The 24,225-nt window shown below is 37.0% G+C and overlaps 1 protein-coding gene across 2 annotated transcripts in view; it reads left to right on the forward strand.

Moving 5' to 3' along the window:
* ERC1 (ELKS/RAB6-interacting/CAST family member 1) overlaps positions 1-24,225 on the forward strand; it is a 299,516-nt gene that overhangs the window by 3,531 nt on the left and 271,760 nt on the right. For both annotated transcript variants that reach the window (XM_075051104.1, XM_075051105.1), the window contains exon 2: positions 7,606-8,439. In XM_075051104.1, coding sequence (XP_074907205.1) covers positions 7,771-8,439 — 669 coding nt within the window. In that variant the 5' untranslated portion in view covers positions 7,606-7,770. The remainder of the gene's footprint in view (positions 1-7,605; positions 8,440-24,225) is intronic.

Raw genomic sequence — 24,225 nt, forward strand, 5'->3', positions numbered from 1 at the left:
GACAAAGGTCCACAGTATATCTGCACCATGTGCTAATCACCTTGTAACAAATTCAATGCTGCCAGTGAAATACTTAAAGCTATCAGAGAGAATCGGCACTGGAACAGTATCCAAAACTTCTGCCATACCTGGGAAGCCTTTAAGTGTGATGTCCAAACAGTGTTAAGAAATATGTGCCCCAGTCTCTGGAGGAAGACAGAAAAATTTCTGTTCGTACACAGCAACCTGACAAAGGGAAAGAACTTGCTTGTGCATCCAGAGTTAGTGACCATCTTAACTCTTAGTATACTGTGAGCAGAACCATTTTAGTCTAGCAAGTGAGATGAGGTAAGGCCTTAAGAAATATCAGTAGCACCTCGTGTTCTCCCTTTCATTGAGGCTGGCCTCCACAGCTTTAGGAAAAAATCCTTATGAGCAAATGGTGTATCACAAAGTTTATAAATATGAGTTAATAAAGATTTAGCTGAAATACATGCATTTTTATAATAGTGAGCCTTTTTGGTTTTGTGGTGGTGTGTTCTGGGAAAGATGTAAAGGAATGAAGCTGTGGTGATGGAAGTATACCCTTTATGCTGATATCAAGAATTATGGGAGTTATAAGAAACAAAACCTGATGTCAGTTAAAACTGCTTTTGCAAAGAAGCTGCTATAGAGTAGAGCATGTTCTGTCATCTTCTGCGTTCCTTGTGGAGTAAGTAGATCTCATGAAAGGAAATGTATACTTGTGGGAGACAAATTAACTAGGAAGCTGATGAATATTTCTGCCTCTTGTTTAGAGACTCACAGGTAGTGTATTCTGGATGGGATATCTTGTAGGAATGGGAGAGAAGAATGGGAAACAGAATGGTATCTAAAAATGACAAATAATCAAGATGTTTCCATGTTCTGTGGTGATTTGAAGTGTATGCGTACCATTTATGTTCACCTTTCAAATTTAAAAAGTGTGTAACTGGAGTGTCAATTTATGTTTAGAAACAAAACACTGCTTTGACAAATAACTGCTGTTTTTTTCCTCAAAATGTTAGGGTCAGGGTTGATGGCCTACCTTTTACAATATGTAGTTTTCAATATGTCGGTCACCTAAAGATTATCAGGGATTTTTGAGATATTTTTCTGGGAAGATTTCTCTGTGTGTGGCGGGAGAAAGTATCAGTTCCTGTCTTCTCATGTTAAGTGAAACAGAACAAGGACACTGTTGCTTTCGGTGAACTTGCAGATGGTGAATTTACTTTAACACCACCCCCCCCTCTCCCAAACCTACCTTTAAAAAGGATTGGACATAAATAGATGTTGGTGTTTGGCCTCTATTCATGCACTATCTAGGAATGAGGATCAATTATAATATTAACAGTTCTCTTTTTGTATTTTTTCCATCTTAATTTCATTCATCCCTTTTGCTTTCTTGCTGTCAAGGCCATGAGGATTAGAATATTTTGATATGGATAAACAACCCTGAATTCTGTGGGTTCAATGCCTTGTGTTCAGCACTGGCTGGCTTGCAAACAGTTTCCAAAATAAACTTTCTTCTGTTGTTTTCTTGTGTAGTAGTCATTAATTTAACATGAAAAGTAGCGAGCTTTCTTACTTTCCAGAACTAGTCAAATCTAAAATCTACGTTATTGTCCTAAGATAGATACTTCACATTTTTTATGTAAAGTAGTATAGCAACCTTAGCTTTTGTAATTGTGGTGTGCACCAGAAAGTATCAGGAATTCAGTTTTTTTTGTCTTCCTCTTGGTTGACACACCTCTAAGTTGTGAATCCTGTCTGTTCTCTCATCATACCCATTATTTGAATTGCAGGGTAAAGATATTTGTCAGGGTTTTACTGGAATATAAGCTTTTCCTGTTTTGGAATGCTATCTTTCTCTTTTTTCCTTGCTCCATCCTGGAGTCCGGGTCCCATTGTATAATCTAGTTGTTCTTATTTGTGATTAACTATTAAGGTATTAATTATGAAAATGTGAACAATTGCTACCTCTGTTAGTGAAGTCTAATGTGTCTGCTACACTGCTTTATCAGATTAAGACAGCTCTTGTAAAGACTGACTTTCTGTTGCTATTATAGAACTGACATTCAAAGCTTTCCTTGTGCAGACAGGGATTGGTGCTACAAGAAAGTTCAGTCTTCTGGGAGCTGGGTGTGTGGCTTCCATTATGCTGATGGGAGGTACTAGAGGGGTCAGTGTGCTGCAAGATGTGCTTGCCTGCGTATTTTGTGATCAGACTGCCCCATTCCTGACTATCAGGCAGTGACGCTATTAAGGAGTTGACTCCGTAAATGTTGCTGTCTGTCAGCCGGTGTCAGTCTCAAACAGCAACTGCAAAAAAGAAATTCAGAGGAAATGTTACTTGCTGAAGGCTGCAGAAGTTACTCCAAAACTCTTTTTGTTTTAACAAACATAAGCAGGGATTTTCCTGTATTTCTGCAGTATTTTTTTCTGTATTTGGTTTGCTTACTTACGTAGAAGTAGTTACTGTGGTATTAGCATTTGTCCTGGAGTAGGGGGACATAGAAAAGGCATCATATATTTATATGACAGAGAGATCCTCCAGAGGTTAGCAAAACTTTGTGTTAATGAACCTTCCATTTTCTGTCAGCTGTAGCCAGGAATGTCTGCTTTCTGAGCCATTGGTTCACGTGAAATACTAGATATAGGGGCTGAGTGTGACAGCATTGTTGAACGCATCTCATTTTATTGGATTCTTTATCCTAAAGTTGATGTTAATGTTATCCCTCCAGAATTTCTTACATTTCTACTATGCCTGAATACAACTCTTATTGAAAACCACCAGATCTTTTGACAAGTGTACCTATTCCTGCTCTCTCTCACTTTATAATTGCCTTACAAGTAAATCTGCCTGAAGTCATGCAGATTGCATTTTACTATTCTTTCAGCATGTTAAATTCTGATACAGGAGTTACCAGCTTACATGCTGCTTTGAATTACCATTTTCATTTATGTATGGTTCTGGATATTGCTATACTTCTTGGAGTGGTAGCTGCTTTGCTGTTTTGAAGGAGGCTTGATTTTCCATTCCTTTTCACTGGCTATGACTAGGTTGTTGTAACGAAACAGATTCATTTTAGTTGCCAAAAGTTGCACTGTAGTACATTTAAATGTTTACTGTCAGATTATAAACTTTTTTCACAGTTCATTGTGTCTAAGTGTTTTTGGACAGTTACCAGTGATCTTAGAAGACATTTTTCTTAGCTGACACTTCAGGCAGGATGTACTGTTATCTATTTTATCATTTCCATAAAGAAAATATGTTCATAAGTGTCATTTTTTTCAAACCTTTTTCTACAGTATTGTGTAATTCTCATCTATTCCTTTTTATGCTTCTGATAGTCCTTCTTTCAAGCTTTTTTATAATTGCTAGATAGCATTTTCAACTAATACTAAAGCATTTTGATTGTACGTCTCTACTTGCAAAGCTGCTATGCTAATCTAGATATCTGTGAAATTTTTACTTTGGCTGACGTTAATTTTGGCGGATTTTTTTTTATTTGGCTTGCAGATAAGATGGTCTTTTGAAGTTTTTGTTCTCTTAGTGAACAAGACAGTTTTGTTAGTTTTGTTTCATAAATGTAAAGATATGCAAGCTACCTTGAGGAAAAATGGTTTAGCACTGGCTTTAGTGGTTTTGTTTTTTTTAAACACTTGCAGTTCATAGTCTCTTTCTTTGTAATCTTAGGTAAGGGTTCCTGTGTTGGCAGAAAGGACCAAAGGTTTTTTGAAACCTATAGGAGAGTTTGCAAAGGAAAAGTGGTCAATACATTCACGTCACAGTTGGACAGTGTTCCTTGTGGTTACCACCATCCTTGTAAGGCTAAGGGATGATTTGTGACTAAGTTTAGGGTCACAGTAGAAGAAGAAAAAAGTAACAGTGCTGCATGTTGGCCTCATGGAGATAAGAGATTGTATTTCTGAGATTCCTGGTAAAATGCTAGTGTGGGTCAGAATATTGAATAACTTTTTTGGTTATGTTGCTATCTGAAAGAAATCCTGTGTGTAATTTTGCTTGGACTCCTGGACAGAAACTAGAACTCTTTATTCTTCCTGACTAATTGGTATTGTGAATGAGAAAAGATGTTTCTGTCACTGCCTTCACTTTGTTGTTTTCAGATGAAAGATATATTTCCTAGTGTGAATTGTCTTAATATCTACTTCTGCTTGTGGATTCCTAATAGCAACAAAGTGAAATGGCTGGCGATAAATGCTACTAGAAAAAAAATTGGGGGAAAAAAAAAAAGGTCAAGATTTATCTTGTAACATGGTTGGTTTGGTGTTTGTTTTTTTTTTCTTGAACCATGACAAATCTCTGTGTCAGTGAAAATACTGAAACTGGCTTCATGGTTGGAAGGGTGTATTTAGTTAATATTTGGAATATTCACAATTTTAAAGTCTAACAATGGTGTAATTAAAGTCCTCATTTCAAGAGAAATACTACAGGGTTATGTTTGCTTGTTTCCAAAGGCTTTTTCTTTTCTTAGTCTGCTGGTTTTGTTTGGCTTTGCTTTTGAAAAGTGAGTGCAGTGTAATGTGTGGCAGTGATAGCAGTGATGTTGGAGTTGTTCTCACTGAGTTTCACGTGTGCCTGCTCTGGGAATCCTTTCTCTAACCCTAATCAACAGCTAGTTCTAGCAGTTGACTTTCATACCTTGAATTATTTGATTTTTTTTCTGGAGTAACAGAGGGGATAGTGCCTACCTGTGAAACAAAGCTTAGAGCCGAATTAGCACAGGACTGGTGTTTCCACTTCAGGTGGAGGAGGGCTAACCTGCCTGCCAGGTATATTAGAAGACGGCTACTGCACAGCACCTGCTGTGGTACCAGCTCCTTTCAGCTGCCTAGGAAGCTACTTTTCTGTTGAGGATATCAGTGACTTTCATTCTTTGAAAAGCTATTAATAGTTTAACAAAACATTAGCTAAAACAAGGAGAGAGCAATTCCATGAATTTAAATGACGCTTTTTCCATTTTGGGGGTGATTAACTCGTTAGAAATTATCTAAAATCTTTTGTGCACTTCTCGTACGTTGTTAAGCACTTTGCTAGGTGATACTTCGGCATGCAACAGTAATATACTTCTAGCAACATTAAACTTAATGTTTTTGGGGAAAGTGCGTTAACTAAATCGCACAGTGTAAAACATCTAATCTTTTGGTTCAAGTTAAATTCATTTAAAGCTCTTAAGTGAATGAGTGTTTGCACTGATTTACTGTGGTGAGTTTCTAGCAAATGAATTAAGTGCTGTGATTTGGATTAATTTTCAAGAGAATCCTCGTGAATGCAAGCTTTCATTGAATGTACTTTATGTAGTGTCTAAGAAATCGTATCTGGCGTGTTTTGAGTGTTCAAGTGGTGTCATAGCAGCATTTTTAGCATTTTGATATCTCAAACAGTGAGATTAGTCTGAAATAGCTTTTCTATTTGGAAGCAGTGTTTTTCTTCCAGATCTGGGGCACAGTGTCTTGCTTATTGAAGCAACTCCAGTGGAACACTGTAGACTTTGTTACATAGTTTATATTTCTGTACTGTTTTGCATAAGGATATGTAGCTGAAATAGAAGAAATGTCTTATCTGTGACTTGTATTAAAAAAATAAATAAATCTGTAGGTGGTGTTTTGGTAGCTAACTTCAATTATTAATGCTGCTGGCTATCTTTCCTTGGCCTATTTTCCTTTACATATGTTTTTTAAAATAGTCTGCAGCAATAATGTTGCTAGCTTTGGTTGCCATTTAAAAAAAAGAGAAGGTGAGAGCGAGCACTTGAACTTCTTGAGGACTGCTCACAAAACAGTATCAGCTTCCATGAGCTTTGTAAAATTATGCTATGGTATCTTCTATGAAATAGTGTGAAAATGAAAAAAATGCTAGCTTAGTCTAATCTTGTTTTCCATTTAAAACTTGGGGTTAAACTAAACATTTTAAAATTATTTCTCATTGTATCTTTTCCTATACTAACTTGTTTCTGAAAGGAAAAACATTGTAACTTTTCATAGGGCTTTTACTTTTTTCTTTGTAGCCTTTTCCAGTATTTTATGCAATATTATGTTTTGGTCTCTTCCCCTTCACCCACTTTTACTATTTCTACAATTTCTTTTGTAAATGTATTCCTCTCTTAAGCCTAATCTTTCATCTGCTTGCCCAATTATTATCTCACAAACATGCCATCGAGTTTGGAAAAATTGATTCCTAATATCTGGCAAACCTAACTTCTGAGCAAAAGGTGAAGGTAGATGAAAGCTGGTGTGAAAGGAAAGATGTTGGGATATGTAAGATGCTGCTGCTCTTTGGACACTATCTGGTATTCTTTCATCTAATGGGGAGAGGTCAGACAAGGAATGTTTCAGTGTTCTAGTTTTGATTTCATTTGAGCCCAACAGTGACTTGAAATAGTTTACAGTGGAATAATTAGGGGAAAAAAAGTGAGAACTGTAGAGTGGGAGTAGTTCTACAGTGCAGTAGTTCAGTCACAAGAGTGGATTTCATCCCTGTTTCTTGCTCCTCTACTAGATCTTGACTGCTAACAGTGGTCTCAGCCCAGTCCCCCTGTACTAAAGAGTTACCTGCTAGCACTTGTAGAACGGCATGATGTTATAGTGCAAAAATAAGGAATTTTATTGCATATGCTACCAGAGTTCTTGTTTAAAGAAAAGTAGAGGGGAGGAGGAACTGCAACATGATGATGTCATACTGTTCTGTGTGTTAAGAGGTCCCTGCTGTTGGAATGGTATTAGTTAATGGAATTTATCTGAGCTGGTTAATGAGAAGTGTATTTTGATTGAAATCTTTGCTTAACCTGAACAAAGATTTAAGTCACATTTAGGACTGAACCCCAGTTTGAGAGAAAATAAGAGACTGCAACCAGTTTTCAGTGCAGGTGTGATTCTCTTGTTCCTCTTAATTTTGTTGGTCCCATTACTGTGTGATTGCTGTACTTTTGGAGTTGTATCTATACTTGCTTAAGCTTTGTGGCCAGTAATGATTTCATGATTCTTCTTAGTTTTGCTTCTGACTTCTGAGTTTGAAGGAGGGCTGACTGCAACACTAAAGGGACCTGCTAGTTGATATCATGATCGGAATCATTTCAGTCCATCCTACTACCTTCCCATTTGCAGGATTATTTTCACAGCAACAGGGTTTAGAAACTGTGTCCTATGGAAGTTAGCATTGCTTGAAGGAAAAAAATACTACTGAATGGGCTTTAAATTTTGTTAGTCTCTCTTACTCAGAAAGGTAACAGGTAAAGAATTAGGGCCAGTTAGAAATAGGAAAAAAAGTTAGACGATTTTTGTAGAGTTCAGGTCATGACCAACAAAATTATGGCTTGAAAATTAACGGGTCCTTTTTTTCCTTTCTCTCTTTACTGTGATAATATAACAACAGAAAAGCAAGAATAGAAGTTCCTTTTTAAGTTTAAATACTGGGGTTTAAATAAAAGATTGCTTTTTTGTGAGTGGGAATTGAAAAGATGCTGGAGAAGTAGAAAGGTAGTAGAATACACTTTCCTGAGGGACAAAGTATTTGGTGATAAACTAGGTATTTAGTATGTTACTTTTATCAATACAGATTTTAATATGTTATTCTTATTGATACAGATACGGTCCTGAACATCATGAGCACATGACTTCAAAGATGGACAACTGGATCTGTTACAAGTTGTGATTGGCCTTAAGCTGACTTACAACCGTTGAAGAACTTAACACGATTTCTCTCATTCCTGATTTATGCCTATCTAATTGCCTCACACCACCAGCTTAATCATGTATGGAAGTGCTCGGTCAGTTGGTAAGGTTGAGCCAAGCAACCAGAGTCCAGGGCGTTCACCAAGGCTGCCACGGTCACCACGCTTGGGCCATCGTCGAACCAACAGTACAGGAGGCAGTTCTGGGAGTAGTACTGGGGGTGGCAGTGGGAAAACCCTTTCTATGGAAAATATTCAGTCCTTAAATGCTGCCTATGCTACGTCTGGCCCTATGTATCTAAGCGACCATGAGAACGTGGGTGCAGACACCCCAAAAAGCACCATGACTTTGGGCCGATCTGGGGGGCGGCTGCCTTATGGAGTTAGGATGACTGCAATGGGTAGCAGCCCTAACATTGCCAGTAGTGGAGTTGCCAGTGATACTATTGCATTTGGAGAGCACCATCTCCCTCCGGTGAGCATGGCATCCACTGTGCCTCACTCACTGCGCCAGGCCAGGGATAACACGATAATGGATCTGCAGACACAACTCAAAGAAGTATTAAGGGAAAACGATCTGCTTCGTAAGGATGTGGAGGTGAAGGAAAGCAAGCTGAGTTCGTCCATGAACAGTATCAAGACCTTCTGGAGTCCTGAGCTAAAAAAGGAGAGAGCTCTGAGGAAAGATGAAGCTTCAAAAATCACCATTTGGAAGGAACAATACAGAGTTTTGCAAGAAGAAAACCAGGTTTGTCATCTAATGTCACTGTTGTGTTAGTGCAGTAGCTTGATTAAAAGAGTTAAATAAACTTGCATGTCACGTTTAAGCAGCTAAATTATATTGGTGCTTTTCCCAGGTAATTGCTATGAATAAGATGTATTTTCAACTTGCAAGCCTCTTTTTAAATGTCTCTAGTCAGACTTGTAAGCCACCTCTTGAATGCTCATTCTCCTTGCGTGTGTCATGTTTCTTTCTCCTAGGACTGATGCTAACCACTCAGTTTCTTTTTGGAAGTGTTTTACCCTGCTCATAATTAATATTTCTATAGCACTTACCTCTTGAAGCTTTCTCTGAGATGCAGAATGTACTAACTGCTGACCCCAAATACAACTGAACTGTTGCTGAATGTTGACGGATTGCCAGTAAAACAAAGTTCATGTTACATTGGTCTTATTTTAGAGCTCCACTTAAAACCTCCAGACCTGCAGTTTTCACAAACAGATATAAATTGTCTTCTTGGCTACGTTTTAAGTAACACTGTTTAATACCTGCTCATCTATTCTTTTGTCATAAGCTGTGCATATCTTGTTATGCAACTATTATAAAGCACCCTACAGTTTTTTTGTAGTGGTCTGGCTAGTTAGAGAATAGGCAGAAGAAGAGAGAATCTTGGGTGTCTAGTTCTTTTGTCTTGTCCCTCTTAAAAGCATCCCTAAATTAGAATAAAACTGAGAGGTTGATTAAAATTGAGGTCTCTTTGTAGTCAGCTCTACTTATTAAAAGCTTTTTTAAAATTTTCCCACCTAGACCTTCTTGCTAGCTTAATTCTGAAGTAGCTACTTGTCTTTGAGTTAGCGTCCTCCTGTTTCGTTGTTTGTGGCCAAATGCGAGTTGGGCATCTCTCTGGACTCTCCGGTAAGAAACCTCACCACTATTATGGAAAACAAGCCCAGTGTCCAGCTCTAAAAGTTACCTGGAATGTAAGTCAGCTTTCACCATGACAAAATTACTTCCCCTGTTGAGTTTTTTAAATATCCAGGGAAGTTAAATGAAATAGTTTCCATAATTCAAGCATAATCATGTTCTTGAAGCTCTTAAAGTGTACTTGCTATTTTAGGCAGCGCTTTTTTTTAAGATTTGCTTTAGAAGGTGGAGGGGAGAGGAAAACTGCTGGAGGAAAAAAATAGTGCTGGTAGTACTTGACATGTTATACTCTGCTTTCAGGTGACCTGTCTTAAATAGTAGATTCCTTTTGCTTAGTCATAATGTGCTACACTGAAGTGGTCTGTGATTTTCTTTTTGCTTTTTAAAGAACTGAGTTGAAGAAAGTAAGTTGCTTTTCCTGAGGCAGTATGAAATAATTTAATGAACTTGTCATGTGTTTTTATAGCTGTATTCTTACCAAAAGGTAAATATCACAACATGGGATTTGTTAATGTGTGCAACATTTTGTATTCATTTTCATATGTCTTCTTGGAGTGAAGAAAACCTAAAGTTAAATAATTTTTACTACAAAATAGGATTTCCTTAGAAGGAGTAATCCAGTGAAAATTTTAGTTATAGTGGTACGGTACCAGAATAATGAATACATGGAATACCATTCACTCAACTTTCTGATGCTCTTTGTATTTCAGCTGCAGGTAAGTATTTTAATTCTCAAATTCTTTTAATTTTTAAGTTCTGTTCTGTTAATATTCTGAAGAGAATATCTTGGACTTCTTCTGAAATCAGTTTTGACATTTGAGGATGCTGTGGAAATCTTGCAAGAAAAATGCAATGAATGTATGGTTTAGAATGGATTAAGCAGTTACTAAATATGTATAGATTGGAGAACAGTGATTCCTCTATTTCACACTTTTTTTTCCCCTCGTCTTTCCTTTATCCCCTAATTAAACATTTACAGATATTTCCAGGCCACTGTTCTCTAGGCAATCACCATAATTACTACCACACTGGTAGAATTGTATAACTTTGGTCCAAAAAAAGAAGGGTGCAATTTAAAAGTAAAAGGGTATTATTGCAATGAGCTGTAAAAATGAAGAATGCTAATTAATAGATTATAGTTAGCTAACAGTGTGTCCTAATTAAACTCCGAATTCATTATGTCTTCTATAGCCTTTTGGAGTTGGTCACTTCAGCCCTTTATAAGGAAGATCAGTTTAATAGGATTTACTGTAATTAAACGGACTTCTCTGTTTAGACACTGAACAAGGGATTTCTCTGATCTGTTGGGGGACCGGAAAAATCTCTTCGTTATCCCTCCACCCTCCCCATAAAATGAGTTCCAGTATAATTGCAGGAACTGTTGTTTTAGACCTCAATACAAGTATTTCAGCGCATCACTTTTAATAAAGACTTCTCACATGTGCAGAACTTGTGCTTTATTTTAAGTTTAGCTAGAGCCAAATGCATTGTTAAAAATTGACTCAACTCATGGAGCCAAGATGCTGGCTGACTCATGCCATTATCTGATAGTCATCTCAATCTCTTTGCTGTGGTCTTGGCTCTTTATTCTTCTACAGGCACTTGATTGTCCCTGATTGTATTTTTTTTATTGCTGTTCTTGTCACCTCAACTTTGAATGATTGGATTTCCTCTTAGTTTTGGAAGTTGTTAAAAAATATGTGAAAACATGAGCTCTGTTTGATTGTTACCTCAGCCTCCTGTGAAAAATGCACTGGTGTCTTTCGGTTTCCTTTCCCATTTCTTGGGAACATGTGCAAATAAATCATAATTATTGATGTATTACTTACTGATTTCCAGGTGATCTTCTGGATTCAATAAAGATCAGAGAATGAATAGGGAGATTAAAGAGTGTGCTACCTGTCCTGAAGCAGTCACATCTCTTTTTATTTAGTTGCCTTCTTATGACAACAGGTAGCAGGGATATATTGGATATAATACCGACAGTGGTTGACAGTGGTTTAGTCTTGTCAGTTGTGGTGTTTTCAGTAGTTGTGGTGCAGCACAGCTGTATTTATCAGCTACTCTGAGCAAATACTACAGCTGTGGAATGTAGCATATGCTGAACTTTATTTTCATCCTTAGTTACTGATACTGAAGAGCCAGAAAATCCTTTCTTTTCATAAATGGTGAATGTCATTGTCATCTCATTTTGAAGAGCTCAAAACTAAACATGGAAAGTACTCCTGTAGTTAACATAGGTTCCTGGAAAAATACAAGTTTTCAGTGCAATTTGGATTAGTTAATGAATTATACTTTGCAAGAAGCCAGAAGGAGAGTGCAAATGGTTTCTCAAAGGTTAACAAACATATGCATATCCAAGGAGGAACTGATGGAGCCAATAAACAGGAGCTTGTTTTTGGCATGGTATCTCTCTCCTCAGCATGCTTTAGTAGGAACTGTATTTTTCTGAGTTGAAAAATAAATTTTTTTTAGTGTGTGTGGTTTAAAGTTTCCCTGGAAACCTCTTCATCAGAAGAGGGAAGGAAAGACAGTGAGTATTTTTTGCACTTCAATAGAAATAATTTCCCTAAAAACTGCACCATGGTGGACTATGTGGAACTCAAGAACAAAGGAACTCCTGTCAGTTGAAACTTGCTTATAACAAGGTAATTGTCCCTTAAAATAAGTAGTGCAATGCAAATTTGATGTCTAATGCCCTGCATTGAAATTTCCCACATTTGACTGATCTACGTTTAAGATCTGATTTATGTTTCAGCTGAAGTAATGTGGTACTGCTGAAAACATCTTTTTACTTTGATGTATTTCTGTGGTCTTTTTGTGGTTAGAGGCCTTGGATGTCTGAGTGAGAGAGTTTAAACAAGGAAATATTTCTGAAAGGAATTTCACCTTGCTTGGGGTAAGCACTTGAAGAACATTCTATTTTATTGTGATAGAGAAGTATGTTGGGTGTACTCCAGCATTTCATCAGCGTTCTTCTCCAGAGTCAGAAGTACTTTCCATTTCATAGTAGTATGGAATGAGCATCTCACTTTTTAAAACATAGTTGTCCATGTGTTAGCCTCTTAAATGCATTGGGTGCTGCTGTTGTGAGACTGGCTGAGCTTCTAATGAATACATTCTTCCTCTGAAAATCAGATTAATTCTTACTTCTCCATTGATTTAATTTTTGTTTTTTTATTTTTTTATATATATCTATAAAAGTTTTTATTTGTCTTAGTACTGTGTCATTCTAATACTAGCACCATTCCTGAGTTGCTTAGTAGTTGATAGAAAGCTAAACTTTCTCCCATTATGGTTGTTTAATTGTGCAATATGCAGTTCCACAGTCATTGCTTAAAGGCATTATCTGTATCCCACAGCATTACACTTAAATAATTCTTTCAATGGCAGATGTCTGTTGGCTCTCTAGAATGCTGCCAGCTTTAAGGTTCCCTCTGTCTTTCCCCAGTTGCAGCATGAAATTATGACTTACTTGTCTTTTAGAATAACTCAAAACTATCTCCTTGAGTGCTTGATAACTGAGGCATTTATCAAGTTGCCGCACTTTGTAGTGACTTTAAAAATTGTCATGTAATTGCCCAAGAGACAGGCCTTCTGTGTTCTGTCTTTCTGCAATTCTGTAAGGAAATAAAATTAGACTTTTTGTGCTTATCTAGGTTCCCCAATGCTCCTTTTCTCCCTTGTTTCCTATTGAGGTAGAATCTAATACCTTGAATTGCTTTGAACTGTAGCATAGTCTGAACAGCTGGTCTCTACTTGATCCATTAAACGTACAAGGGGAATACTACCAACTTAAAAGCAGCTCGTAATAAAATGGGTGACGTCAGTGGTACTGTTGAACTTAGTCGTTTAACTGTGCTTTTTGCTATTGAGCTGGGGGAGGGATTACTTTAAATTCTGCAGAACTTGATATAGCAGACTCTTTCTGCTATAATTCTTTGTCTGCTACGTATGGAGGCTATTCAGACATACACTCCTAACTAGGGTTGCAGTGGATTATTCCACCATTCAGTATTTATATTTCTGACAAGTCTTGTCTGTGTTACTGTATTTCTCTAGAAGCCATTGTCTCTTTCGGCATTATCATAATTCTGGTGTTTGAGTTGCTAACTTTTTCCCTTAAGTGTTCTTACTTTATAAAGTACAAACTAGGTAGCTTGAAACTGTAGGGCTCTGGTTTGGAACAGGCTTCCTTTTAGTCACTCAGTGAACAGTTAAACAATAATAGATGACAGCAATAGCACAGAGGTACTCCTACATTATGGTTCATTTAGCAGCAGCTTTGTACTGATATTACAGCTTTCTAATGCCAAATCCAGTATTCTCATGTGTCTGTCTTACTCTATGCAGTACTGATTTCAGTAGAAAGGAGAGGAACACTTTTGATGGAACTGCCAGTCCATGGCAAAAGGATTGAAGTTGTACTAATAATATGTATGCCAGTCTTTGTGTATGCTTCCAAGGCCAAAAACTGAAATAGAACTTTTTTTTTAACTCTCTTCAATTTGGTGATATTAGGAAGCCTCATAGACTTGAAGATGATATAGCAGAGTTGGCTGCCATAACTAAACTGTTAGGTGAAAAAAAAATTTTTTCTTTCAGCAATGTAGGTGTCTAAGATCCTGTTAACAGTCTGTATAACACTTAAGACATTAGTAAGACAGAGAAACTTTTGTATTTAGGATAAATATATATATATGTGTGTATATTCTGAGATAAGAGCTAGAGACCAAAAGAGTTTAGAGGAGACATTTCTGTACTCTGAAAGTGATTACTGTGTTGGGTAACTTACCAAGAGCAGTCATGCCAGCTATCTGAATTAGTAATTGGAGAAAGAAACGTTGTGAAATGCCACTTCAGCATCAGCTGGCAGGGAAAAAGAGAATAAACTTGGTAGTGCTCTAGATATTCCAGTGTACAACTCCCTTGAATTCATTTTACGTATATACACTTGTGTTTAGTGAACACAATAAAATACCAGTGTTTTCAGTAATGGTGATTTGTGGTCATTTGAGCTCCTCGACAGAAAATCAGATTACAATGGTTTGTCAGCAGGTAAGCGTAGCTATTTGGGATTACGCTATGGTTTTTTTCCTGCATGGGTAATGCTTTGTTGTTTTTCTGTATAATTTTTGGCATAATCTGATGAACAGAGGAAAGAATGCCTGCATCTACTGAATGTAGCAGATAATAATTGTATGTCCATTTCTTTATCTGAAGATAACAATTACTAGACCTTGAAAAGAAAGTCTTTTCAGCAAAACTTAGTTTCATAACCCACAAGGTCTACATAAGTATATTTTAGCATAGTATTTGCAGATTTATATTGGGCCCTCTCAGAAAGACCAGAGTCACCTTTTGTAGTGGAAAAAATACAAGGACAAAGTGTAGTTAGTTTCCTTCTCTGTCGATACCAGTTGTTATATCTAAGTGATTTGCTTAGTGCTTGCAGTAGTAGTACCTTGGACTGTGAAGCAGAAATGGGGTTTTTGGTTATATTAGAAGCTTTGAGAAGCAGGTAGCAATGATCAGTTTTTGTAAAGCTCCATTCTAACTTAGAGATCATAGTAAATCACCAAAGTAACTCTTGATGTAGTGATCATTCTTTTTACTGTTGAAATGCTTTGTAACTCAATCATACCCAGTTGTGTTGTGTTTTGTACAGTCACTTTTGTTTCCAAAGAATATTAAATAGTCTGTTTTCCTTTATTTATTCTGAGGGAACTGTACTATTTTTTTTTCTACTCATAACCTTGGGCTATACACCAAAAACTTCTGTACTGATTGCAAGAAATTGGGGCATACCAATATACATCATATTTTGCAATTGCAGAGTCAGTATTTACATTTAAACCATAAAGAAGAGAAAGAATCCATGGAAGGATTCATTATCAACATTTAGATCAGTATTTGAAGAGATCTCATGATAATTTGAATTTTTGTTAGTTGACCTCCATTAAGAAAGTTGTCTTATGGATTCACCCTAGGAAGAGACTAGATTCTTGATAACAAGCCCCCCCCCCAAAAAAAACCCAAAACAAAACCCAACCAAAACAACCAACCAACCAAAAAAAAAAATAAAAATCCAAACTCCCAAAAGCATAAAATCATCGTCTTATTGCATGTGTGTGTGTTCACTGATATGAGCATGATCAGATGCCAAAATACTGGCATAGAACACCATTAAGAGTGCTTCTAGTGATCGTTGCATTAGAAATTGGAGGAGTTAAACTTATGTATAACAGTTACAGGAATAAATAACATGTGACTGGCTGCTTCAGTTTAATTTTAGCAACTTCAGTTGCTAAGTATGTAATGTACTATCATTGGTAAACCTAAGATTTTGATGGCTGTTTCATTTAAAGTGTTTATTCATCTATATAGAAGCTTTTAAATTTTTTTATTTATGCACTACTACTTTTTCCTATTGTTATTTAAATGACACAAGTGTGTGCGCAGTGGGCTGCTTTTGCCCTTCCCTTGGTAGGGGCTACTGGTCCAGGATGCCTTTGCAACAGAAAAATGTTTTAGTCCTTGCTGCTCTATGCTGCCTGCAGTTCCTGTATGGATTGTTTTTAAAATCTAATGATTGTTGTCACTATTTTGGAAAATAAATACTTTAAGCCAACAAGGGTGAGCAATTGTTTGGAGGCAGTTAGATTCCTCCAGAATTTGACTCCACAACTTCAAAAGGAATTATGTAGTTTCCTAACAATCTTGGGCAGTTCATTGCAAGCACACAAAATAAGACCAGGTCATAGGGGTGATGGCTTTTCTAATCTCGTGCATAACACAGTCACAATACACTTTTTATTGAGGAAGGGGAAAGGGATGGAGGTCAACTGTCCATAAAAAGATCTTTTTCAATGCTCTGCAAATATAACAGAGAGGTGGAGAATAAACTCTTTACTTTTTTTAAAAGCACTTTGTTTAATGCCTGTTGCTGTATGATATCTGCATTGTTACTGGATTCTGTAGTGTGTTGCTATGCATTTCTGTTTCTGCAGTGGTACCCTTTCCTGCTTCTTCCCTTCTTTTCCTCCCCTTCACATCTCTGCTCTAATGGGCTGGGGAGAGAAACAGGGAGACAGCCTGGGTTTGGAAAAACAAGCAAGTAATAAATGGTAGTCCCAAATTAACAAAGCCTCACTGGTATCTGTATCAAAGCTAAGTATGGTTGCATTTTTTCCTAGCCAATACATACTACATCATCATCATGTTCTTACGAGCAGCACTGTCAAGGAGTAGGCACTTCACTAAATACTCTTTTGCTGTCTAAACGTTTCACAGATGCAGGCCTTATACGTGAGAGAAAGTATGCTTGACATTAAGTTTATGGATTTTTCATCCTTCTTGTCAGATGATCAGGTACCAGCTACCTTGTGTTGTTAAATTTTGAGAACAAATGGCCTTCTAATTATGTGTTGATGTGGATTCTGAAGAATACAGGGCCATGCATTTCTTCTGATACTTTCTGTCACTTGTTTCTGAGATTAAAACAAGTCAGCACATGAACTACCACCATTCAGAGATGAAAATCTTTTTTCTTCAGGTACTTTGTACAGGACCTGATTCTTCCATAGTTGTTGATTGCTCCTGGCATTAAAAAAAAAAGATATGCAAATCCTTCCTTTTTTAATGCAGTGTGGTGAGGCTTACATACCTTTTTCCTTTACAGGAGTCAGGAAATTGTTTAAGTAATGGTCTGGTTTTTAGTGGAATCATGTTTCAGATGACAAATACTTATTTCTGACTGAGGGGAGCGAAAAGCTTTCTGAACATATGTTTGTGTTGTAGCATGTTGTCTTTGAGGACCTGTAAGTGCAAGAATGCTCATCTCAGGCTTAACCTATTAGTAGACTTGAGTCATTTTGGACCAGGAAGAAGTCCTGACACTGAAGACAGTGGTGTGTCCTACAGTAGGCCTCCTGTCTTGCTGTGAGAAAACAAAGCTTTTCTTTTTTTTTTTTTTTTTCTATTGGCATAATTTATTGGACTTTCCACATTTTAAGTCGATATCAGGTCTCAGATGAACAGAAACAAACTGTGAAGCAACAAAAGTAACTTGAGATAACTAGAGCTTTCCTCAGTACAGAGGAAAGATACCTACGCAGCCTATTCCAGCATCTGATCTCACAGCTGTAAGCCTCCACGAGGCTTATTCTTATGGCTATGTCTCTTTTGAGAGATGGAAGCATTTAATACTAAACATTTGATTTGCTAAAGGATTCAGGGCATCATACCAAAGCTCTTAAGCTCTTACTAGAAATGTTACAAATGTCGAAAGCAACACATCTCAGAAACAGCAACCTGCTTGAAAAGTAAAGCTTTACTGTAGAAGATGCTAATCCTCCATAGTCAGTGCATGCCTTGGATCTGATATAAAGAAGCAGTGGATTGATGAGAAAGTATGACCACTCTTAAAAGACAATGTCTCCTACAACCTAGGCTCCTTTCAGTGGAGCTAGATGTTATGATTGAAGGTTTCTGTATCATGTCTATGCCAGCATACTACAAAATGAAATTACTTTTTCTGCTTTTCAGGAACTTGGAAGGTGCATCTTATGCACACAGATGGGAAGCAACTGTGAGGTTTTTCTCTTCCACATAAGAAAAAAGTGGTCTTAGTTGCACTGTAGACTTAAAAAGAATGAAGGAGTGTGGAGGATAAGATTTGCTCCTATCTCTTTTTAGGTTAGGGTTTGTTTCATGGAAGTCTTGTGGGACACAGGTGTTTACCTGATCCACAAGAGATCCTTCAGTTCACAGTAAGACTTAATTATTGGTCTGGATTTTGCATCAACTAAAAATCTACATAAGAAGTTCCTGAAAGTGGTTTTGGCTTCTATGGCAGGAGGTTTCAGTATTTCTTTGCTGGATGAGAGAAGTACATCCATGGAGAGGACAGCAAAAGCTTTAGGCTGATGATTAGTGCTAATGGGTAAAACAATGAATCCCAGAATAATCCTAGAAAAAGGAAATGGGCAGAAAGAACAAGCACAGTAAAGGCTTTTAATTAGATTGTTAGGAAATGCTGTGCCCTGCACTGAAGACTTAGGAAGTAACTGCCTTATTTCCCTTGATTGGACAAATGTGGGGAGTCAGATTGTTCAATGATTCATTATTCATCTCTGTTCAGTTTAGGAGTACAAATGATAGTGTTCTGTTTACTAGGTAGAGCATAGTTAAACACCAGAATTTCAGTGTTTTTCTGATTCTCCTGCTCAGTAATCCTGATGAGGAAGGAAAACAACAACTTTGGGAGAGGGCACAGGTAAAAATCTAGATAATTCTTTGATCTGACCAAGGAATCTTTGTGTGGTTTACATTAGCATAACAAATACATGTACTTTTCTGAAATCTTCCTTTTGCGTGGGTATATATTAAAATTAACAGATGTAGTTGCCTGTGGAGGTTAATGGTTTATCTAGAGTAATTGTACAAAAGGATACAACCATGGATGTGCTTTTTTTTGAGGGTTGAGTGTCGTGGTTTATTTCCCAGTCTTCATCAGCCTGTATATCAGCTGAGTAAAGCCAAATTATTCTGTCTATGGAAGCTTTGATTTGGAGGACAATTTTTAAAGCTTTCTCTTTCAGCCAGTATCTGATGGGTGAGGTTTGGCCATATGGTTATGAGTCTGTTAATGTGTAACCATTTTAATAGATCTGTGAGCCTAGTTACTCAAAGGAGGGACCTTTCTAAGGAAGTATAGGTATACTTTCATATGAGAAAGTAAATAGCGTTCTATGTATGTGCAGTCAACAGCATTTTTTTAATGGGTGAAGAAAAATTTAAAACTCAACCATTTTGTGATCCTCTTTGCAGAGGGTGTTCAGGCCTTCTGATCACTTCACCATGTCTGGCAGGTTCCAAAGAATGGAATTATCTGCAGTAAGTTATTTGGGGGGGGGGGAGAGGGGGGTGCAACCTGAAGAAACACCTTGCAATAAAGGGAGTTCATCCAAACTTTTCTTAACACTGAATTAATTTTGGTTTGAACTAGCAGATGGGTTTGACAGTAAGAAAAGTTTTAATAAGTATGCTTGGGCCATGATTCATGGGAAGCTCTGTGCACACACTGACCAAACAGTTGCGGTAAGTGGGGGTATTACCGTGTGTGCTCAGGTTATGAATTGTAATACTTTTTGCAGTTGTGTAACATGCTAGTGAGATCCTACTAGTAGTTCCACAATTAATCCTTTATAAGCCATTTTACTTGGAAGTAGTATACCTTCTAACTACTATTACAAAACCCATCTTACTTTTTTTGAACTTTTTTTGTTTTAAGTCACTAAATATGTTTACAATTTGACTTTAAAATTGGACTTGTCACTTAACATGTAACAGCTGAACAGATTTGGTCATACTGCTGTTACGTTCTTTCTCTCCCATCCTTGTAGAAGTCAGATGCAAAATCCAACATTTGCCATTTGAAGAAGGTTCCAAGTTACCGTTTCTATCCAGGAAAAGCTTTTACTTTTTTTGCTAAGGCTGGGAATGCATTCAAGACCAGCCTTCTAAAACTGCATGCTGTGTTTTCTCAAAGCAGAATCAATTTAGTGTGTACTTATTCAGAAATTATTCCTCTCCTTCTTTCCATTTGGCTGAATCAGCTCAAATCTGTATGCCTTTAAGAAGTCTGAGATCTGTCTCTTTTTTTTGACTGTGTGAGAATTGTCATTCATTCATATTTAGCGTCACTTTTTTCTTATTTAACTGTTTATAGTGTTTCATGTCAGACTTCTTTAATCTGAAAGACTGGGAACTTGTGGAAGAAATCATTAATTCACTTTCTTTTATGCTTAATACAGTTAATGTTTTTTTGTGAACTGCTGCATGCTAGATGGTCTTTGAAGACTGATCTGGAAAAAGCAGATCTGTGCTTCACAGGTTGAACTTGTTAGCAGGTTATTTGGTGCAGTAAGACCTGATTATAGATAGTAGTTGATGCTGGGACCCCTTCATATATGCTGTATATAATTTGGCTGTTTAACTCTTGACTAGATTTATTCTGGTGTATTGAACCAAGCATTTCCCTGCACGTGTGGTTTTATGCTATCCAAAGGAGTGATACTTGATTCACATCTTTATTTCTCTGTTAGGGTTTGGGGTGTGTTTGGTGTGCACCTGGAGCAGAGCTTCTGTTTTAGTTTCCGCTGATTTCTATCTGGTTCACACACACCAAAACTGTTTTGTGAAACCAACCAACACATGACAAATAGGAACTATCTGAGGATCTTCCAAACAGTGCTACTGCTGCAAAATAGAAGGCTGTTGGCTATGTAGTCATGTTTGTACAGCTTCTAATGCTTGAGCCTCTGAAGGAGTTTAAATACTGATTAATTAAACATTTCAACACTCAGGAAGGTACGTGTTATTTCTGTCAATGCATGTGCATTGTAAAATGTTTCCAAGCCAGTAAATTGGATTAGAGACAATGTGATTATTCAAAATCATGCAGTTAGTTGTTGCTGTAGTTTGAGATATTGGAGAATTTTTGTCCTGTGTGTTAACGCTTAGAAAGCAAAATCACCTCCTACTTCAGAAAGTAATTGGATATATTAAGTGCTGTGAGGTCTTCAGACATGTATTCATGAGAGCTCTATAGTATGCTTAGGTTAGGCTTGCAGTAAGATATCACTTATTTTTGCCACCTTTTCTTGAATTGTTGAGCTTCAGCTGCCCTGCACAGTTCACATATATTTCTCTGTGTTTAAACAACTCTGTCAGTTAATTTTATTAACCATCTGTGGGTAAAGGTACTAATTTTAGTAATGTACCAATAACAAGAAGGGTCAATATGCCATATAGGCTTATATGTAACTGAAATGATGAGATGAGGTTTTTCTGCTGAGCACTTTAATTTTCTGGACTTCTAATCTGTTCAATTAGAAGTTCATGAATAGCAGACTTTACTACAAAAATGCAGAAGTAATATTTTTTCCATGAAAATGGGTCATTTTAACTCAATTTTTCTATACTGTCACTGCTGTTTCATTTTAAGAGGGAATATACTATATTTTTCCTAATTTTTTTTTAATTCTCATTGGATGGACACTATTTGTGTCCCTAATTTTCCATTCAGTTAGGCTTCTTTTGTTGTTCTTTTAAGCTATGAAAATAATTGGTTTCTACTTTTTTTTATTCATATTTATGTATACTGCAAACAGAAATTATTTACTTGCAAAACTTTTTACCATGTGAATGATTTCTTATAAATCTTCACATTTTTGGAATGATGGGAGGCCTGGTAAAAATCCCACCTTTTAATTTATGGAAGTCACCCTCTTGGTTGAATTGGGCGACAGATATGCACACAGTAGAGTAACTAGTAAGGTCTTTTGTAATTAAAAAGTCAGAACATGACTACTTGAATTTGGTGGCTTATGATCTCTATTAATCCTAAAGTAACTGGTTGAGGTTCTGTCAGGTGTAACTGATACTTTGCATCCCTTGTATAGTACATCATAAACCTGAATTACAAGTAATGAGTGACACTGTGTTAGTACTTCATCAAGTTACAAAACTGCTATTACTGGCATAAACAGATTCAGTTTCCAGGAGGAAACTTCTTCCCTTTTAACTTGTTTTAGCATGTTCTGAATTAAGATTTGAGTTGTTTTCCGAACTTTTGTCTATCATATCAGGTTTTTTGTCATTAAAGGGTGCTATTAAACAGTACAACATTAAATCAAGAGAATAAGAACTTACATAAAACATGAAGTATAAGGCATTAGAAATGTATTGTTATTCGAAGTAAATGATTGTTAATTATTAACGGTACCCTCATATGCAATACCTAAGTTGGTACTAAAATGGATGTTTTTTCATCCCAGAGTCTTTTATCTCTTAATTTGTGTTCTTTCGGGCTCGTTTCCTCTTTCTTAAGCACAGTTCCTTTCTTTTCTCCCTTCAGTTGTTGGGCTGGCTGTAGGGAGATGAGTAGCATAATTGTTCTTCTGTCACTTTCAAGGCTGGAATCACTTAAATTGCACAAGTTCAGTTTTGTGCAACAGGTTATGCCCTAAGGCACACACACATATGTATCCAAGTAACTCATTTACATGGCTAACATGGAAACAAGAAGGGCCCTGTTTTTCATGGAGTTCTTATAATATCTCATGTTCAAAGCACAGTTTATGTTGCCTTGATAGCTGGAAATGATTTGTGCATCTTCTGAATGGCCAACAGTCAGGTCAACAGCAGAGTGTAGACATCATAAATTGTAGGGAAACGTTTAACCAATTTGACAACACCTGACAGAAGCTCTCTGGAAAAAAACATAAAGCTGTTGTCTTAACTGTATTTTTCCACTAATATCGGTTTTCTGCTTGTTGATGCATCTTTAATTTCTGCAATAGAATTCTAGATCCGTTGGGCAGTATCAGTAGTTACTATCACTATGGGTTTTTTTCCCCTCTAACACCCATCAGTCTCTGCACAAAATGAGGCACAGTTGGTATTGTAATAACATGAGCACATATTCAGCATATGGTGGATAAAGCAGAATCAATTCAGTATGAATCCACCAAAATATTAGGAAGCCCTGAATTTTGCACATAATTTTAATGTAGTTCTTGGATGGAATTTGCTTTAAAAATGCTTTATTTCCACTATCATTAGTTTTGCGTAATTTGTCATTGTTGTCCCCTTTTGCTGGTACTAGTTTTAGTGAGTCGAGTGAATTCTTTGGGTGAACTGGGTGTCAGTGAACACTGGTTACAGAGGATTTGGCAAAAAGGCTGATTTTCACATGACTTTGTTCCTTAAACAGCAGTGCTGAGGGAAATAAGATTAAAATATATAACCTTAGAACTGTAAAGATATTTTTATTACTGTAAAACATGTTTTGTAATGAACTCTAGAATGCAATCAGTCTTGCTTATGCTGACACTCATGAATCATTTATTTCCTGCTCAAAATGTCTATTTGCAGAACAGAGTTTGGACAGAAGTAGTAAATGAGGATTGAATTTTACTTCCAATTTTATAAACTCACTAAAAATATGCTTCAGTTTTTGAAGATTCCCATTCTTGGGCAAGTATTAAGGAAAGGAATAAAGAAGGTTTTTTTCAACTCCTGCCTGTGGAACTCAGGGATTTCTTCAAGAACTTTTAATGTGAAATGTAGAGTAGTGTTGATCCCCTAGACAGATTACTCAATTTCTTCAGCCTTTCCACTTGGCTTCCCACATTCTCCCACAGAATGCAAATAGAGAGATAACATATCTGAACAAAATGTTGCATCTTCCTGTGCTATGCCAATCTGCTCAGGTACTTGAGAAGATCTCCCAGGCCTCTGTGATCAGAGGCAGGATTCAAGGAGAAGAACTACCAACGGTAAACTGAATGAGAGTTGAGTCAGGGATTACTTGAAAGAACTTGATCCATATGAGACCACAGGATGAATCTGAGGGTGCTGAGATTGCTGTTTGATGCTACTGGAAGGCTTATTTCTATCATCTTTAAAAGACTAAAGAAATTGGGGAGGGGTCTCAATAAACTGTGGAAAGGCAAATGTTGCACAGTCTTCAAAACAGGCCAAAGAACGAGCCGTGAAGCTGGTGCTCCTCCCTTCAGTCCCCAGAGATATTGTGGAGTGAGTCCTTTTGGAACACATTTCTGTGCATGTCAATGACAAGACAATGATTGGGCACAGTCAGCATGGATTTATCAAGGATAAACCATGCCTGATCTCATTGCCTTCTGTGGTAAAATGTCTGGATTTGTGGATGAGGAAGGAGCAGTGGATATAATTTACCTTGCCTTTAGTAAGGCTTTCCTCACTGTCTCCTACAGTATTCTTGTCATTCTAGTTAGAATGCTATGGTCTAAGTGGATGGGTAAAAATCTGGTTACATGATCAGGCTTAGAGGGTAGTGAT

The sequence above is a fragment of the Buteo buteo genome, chromosome 19 (assembly GCF_964188355.1).
Source record: "Buteo buteo chromosome 19, bButBut1.hap1.1, whole genome shotgun sequence".
In the NCBI taxonomy this organism is placed as follows: domain Eukaryota; kingdom Metazoa; phylum Chordata; class Aves; order Accipitriformes; family Accipitridae; genus Buteo; species Buteo buteo.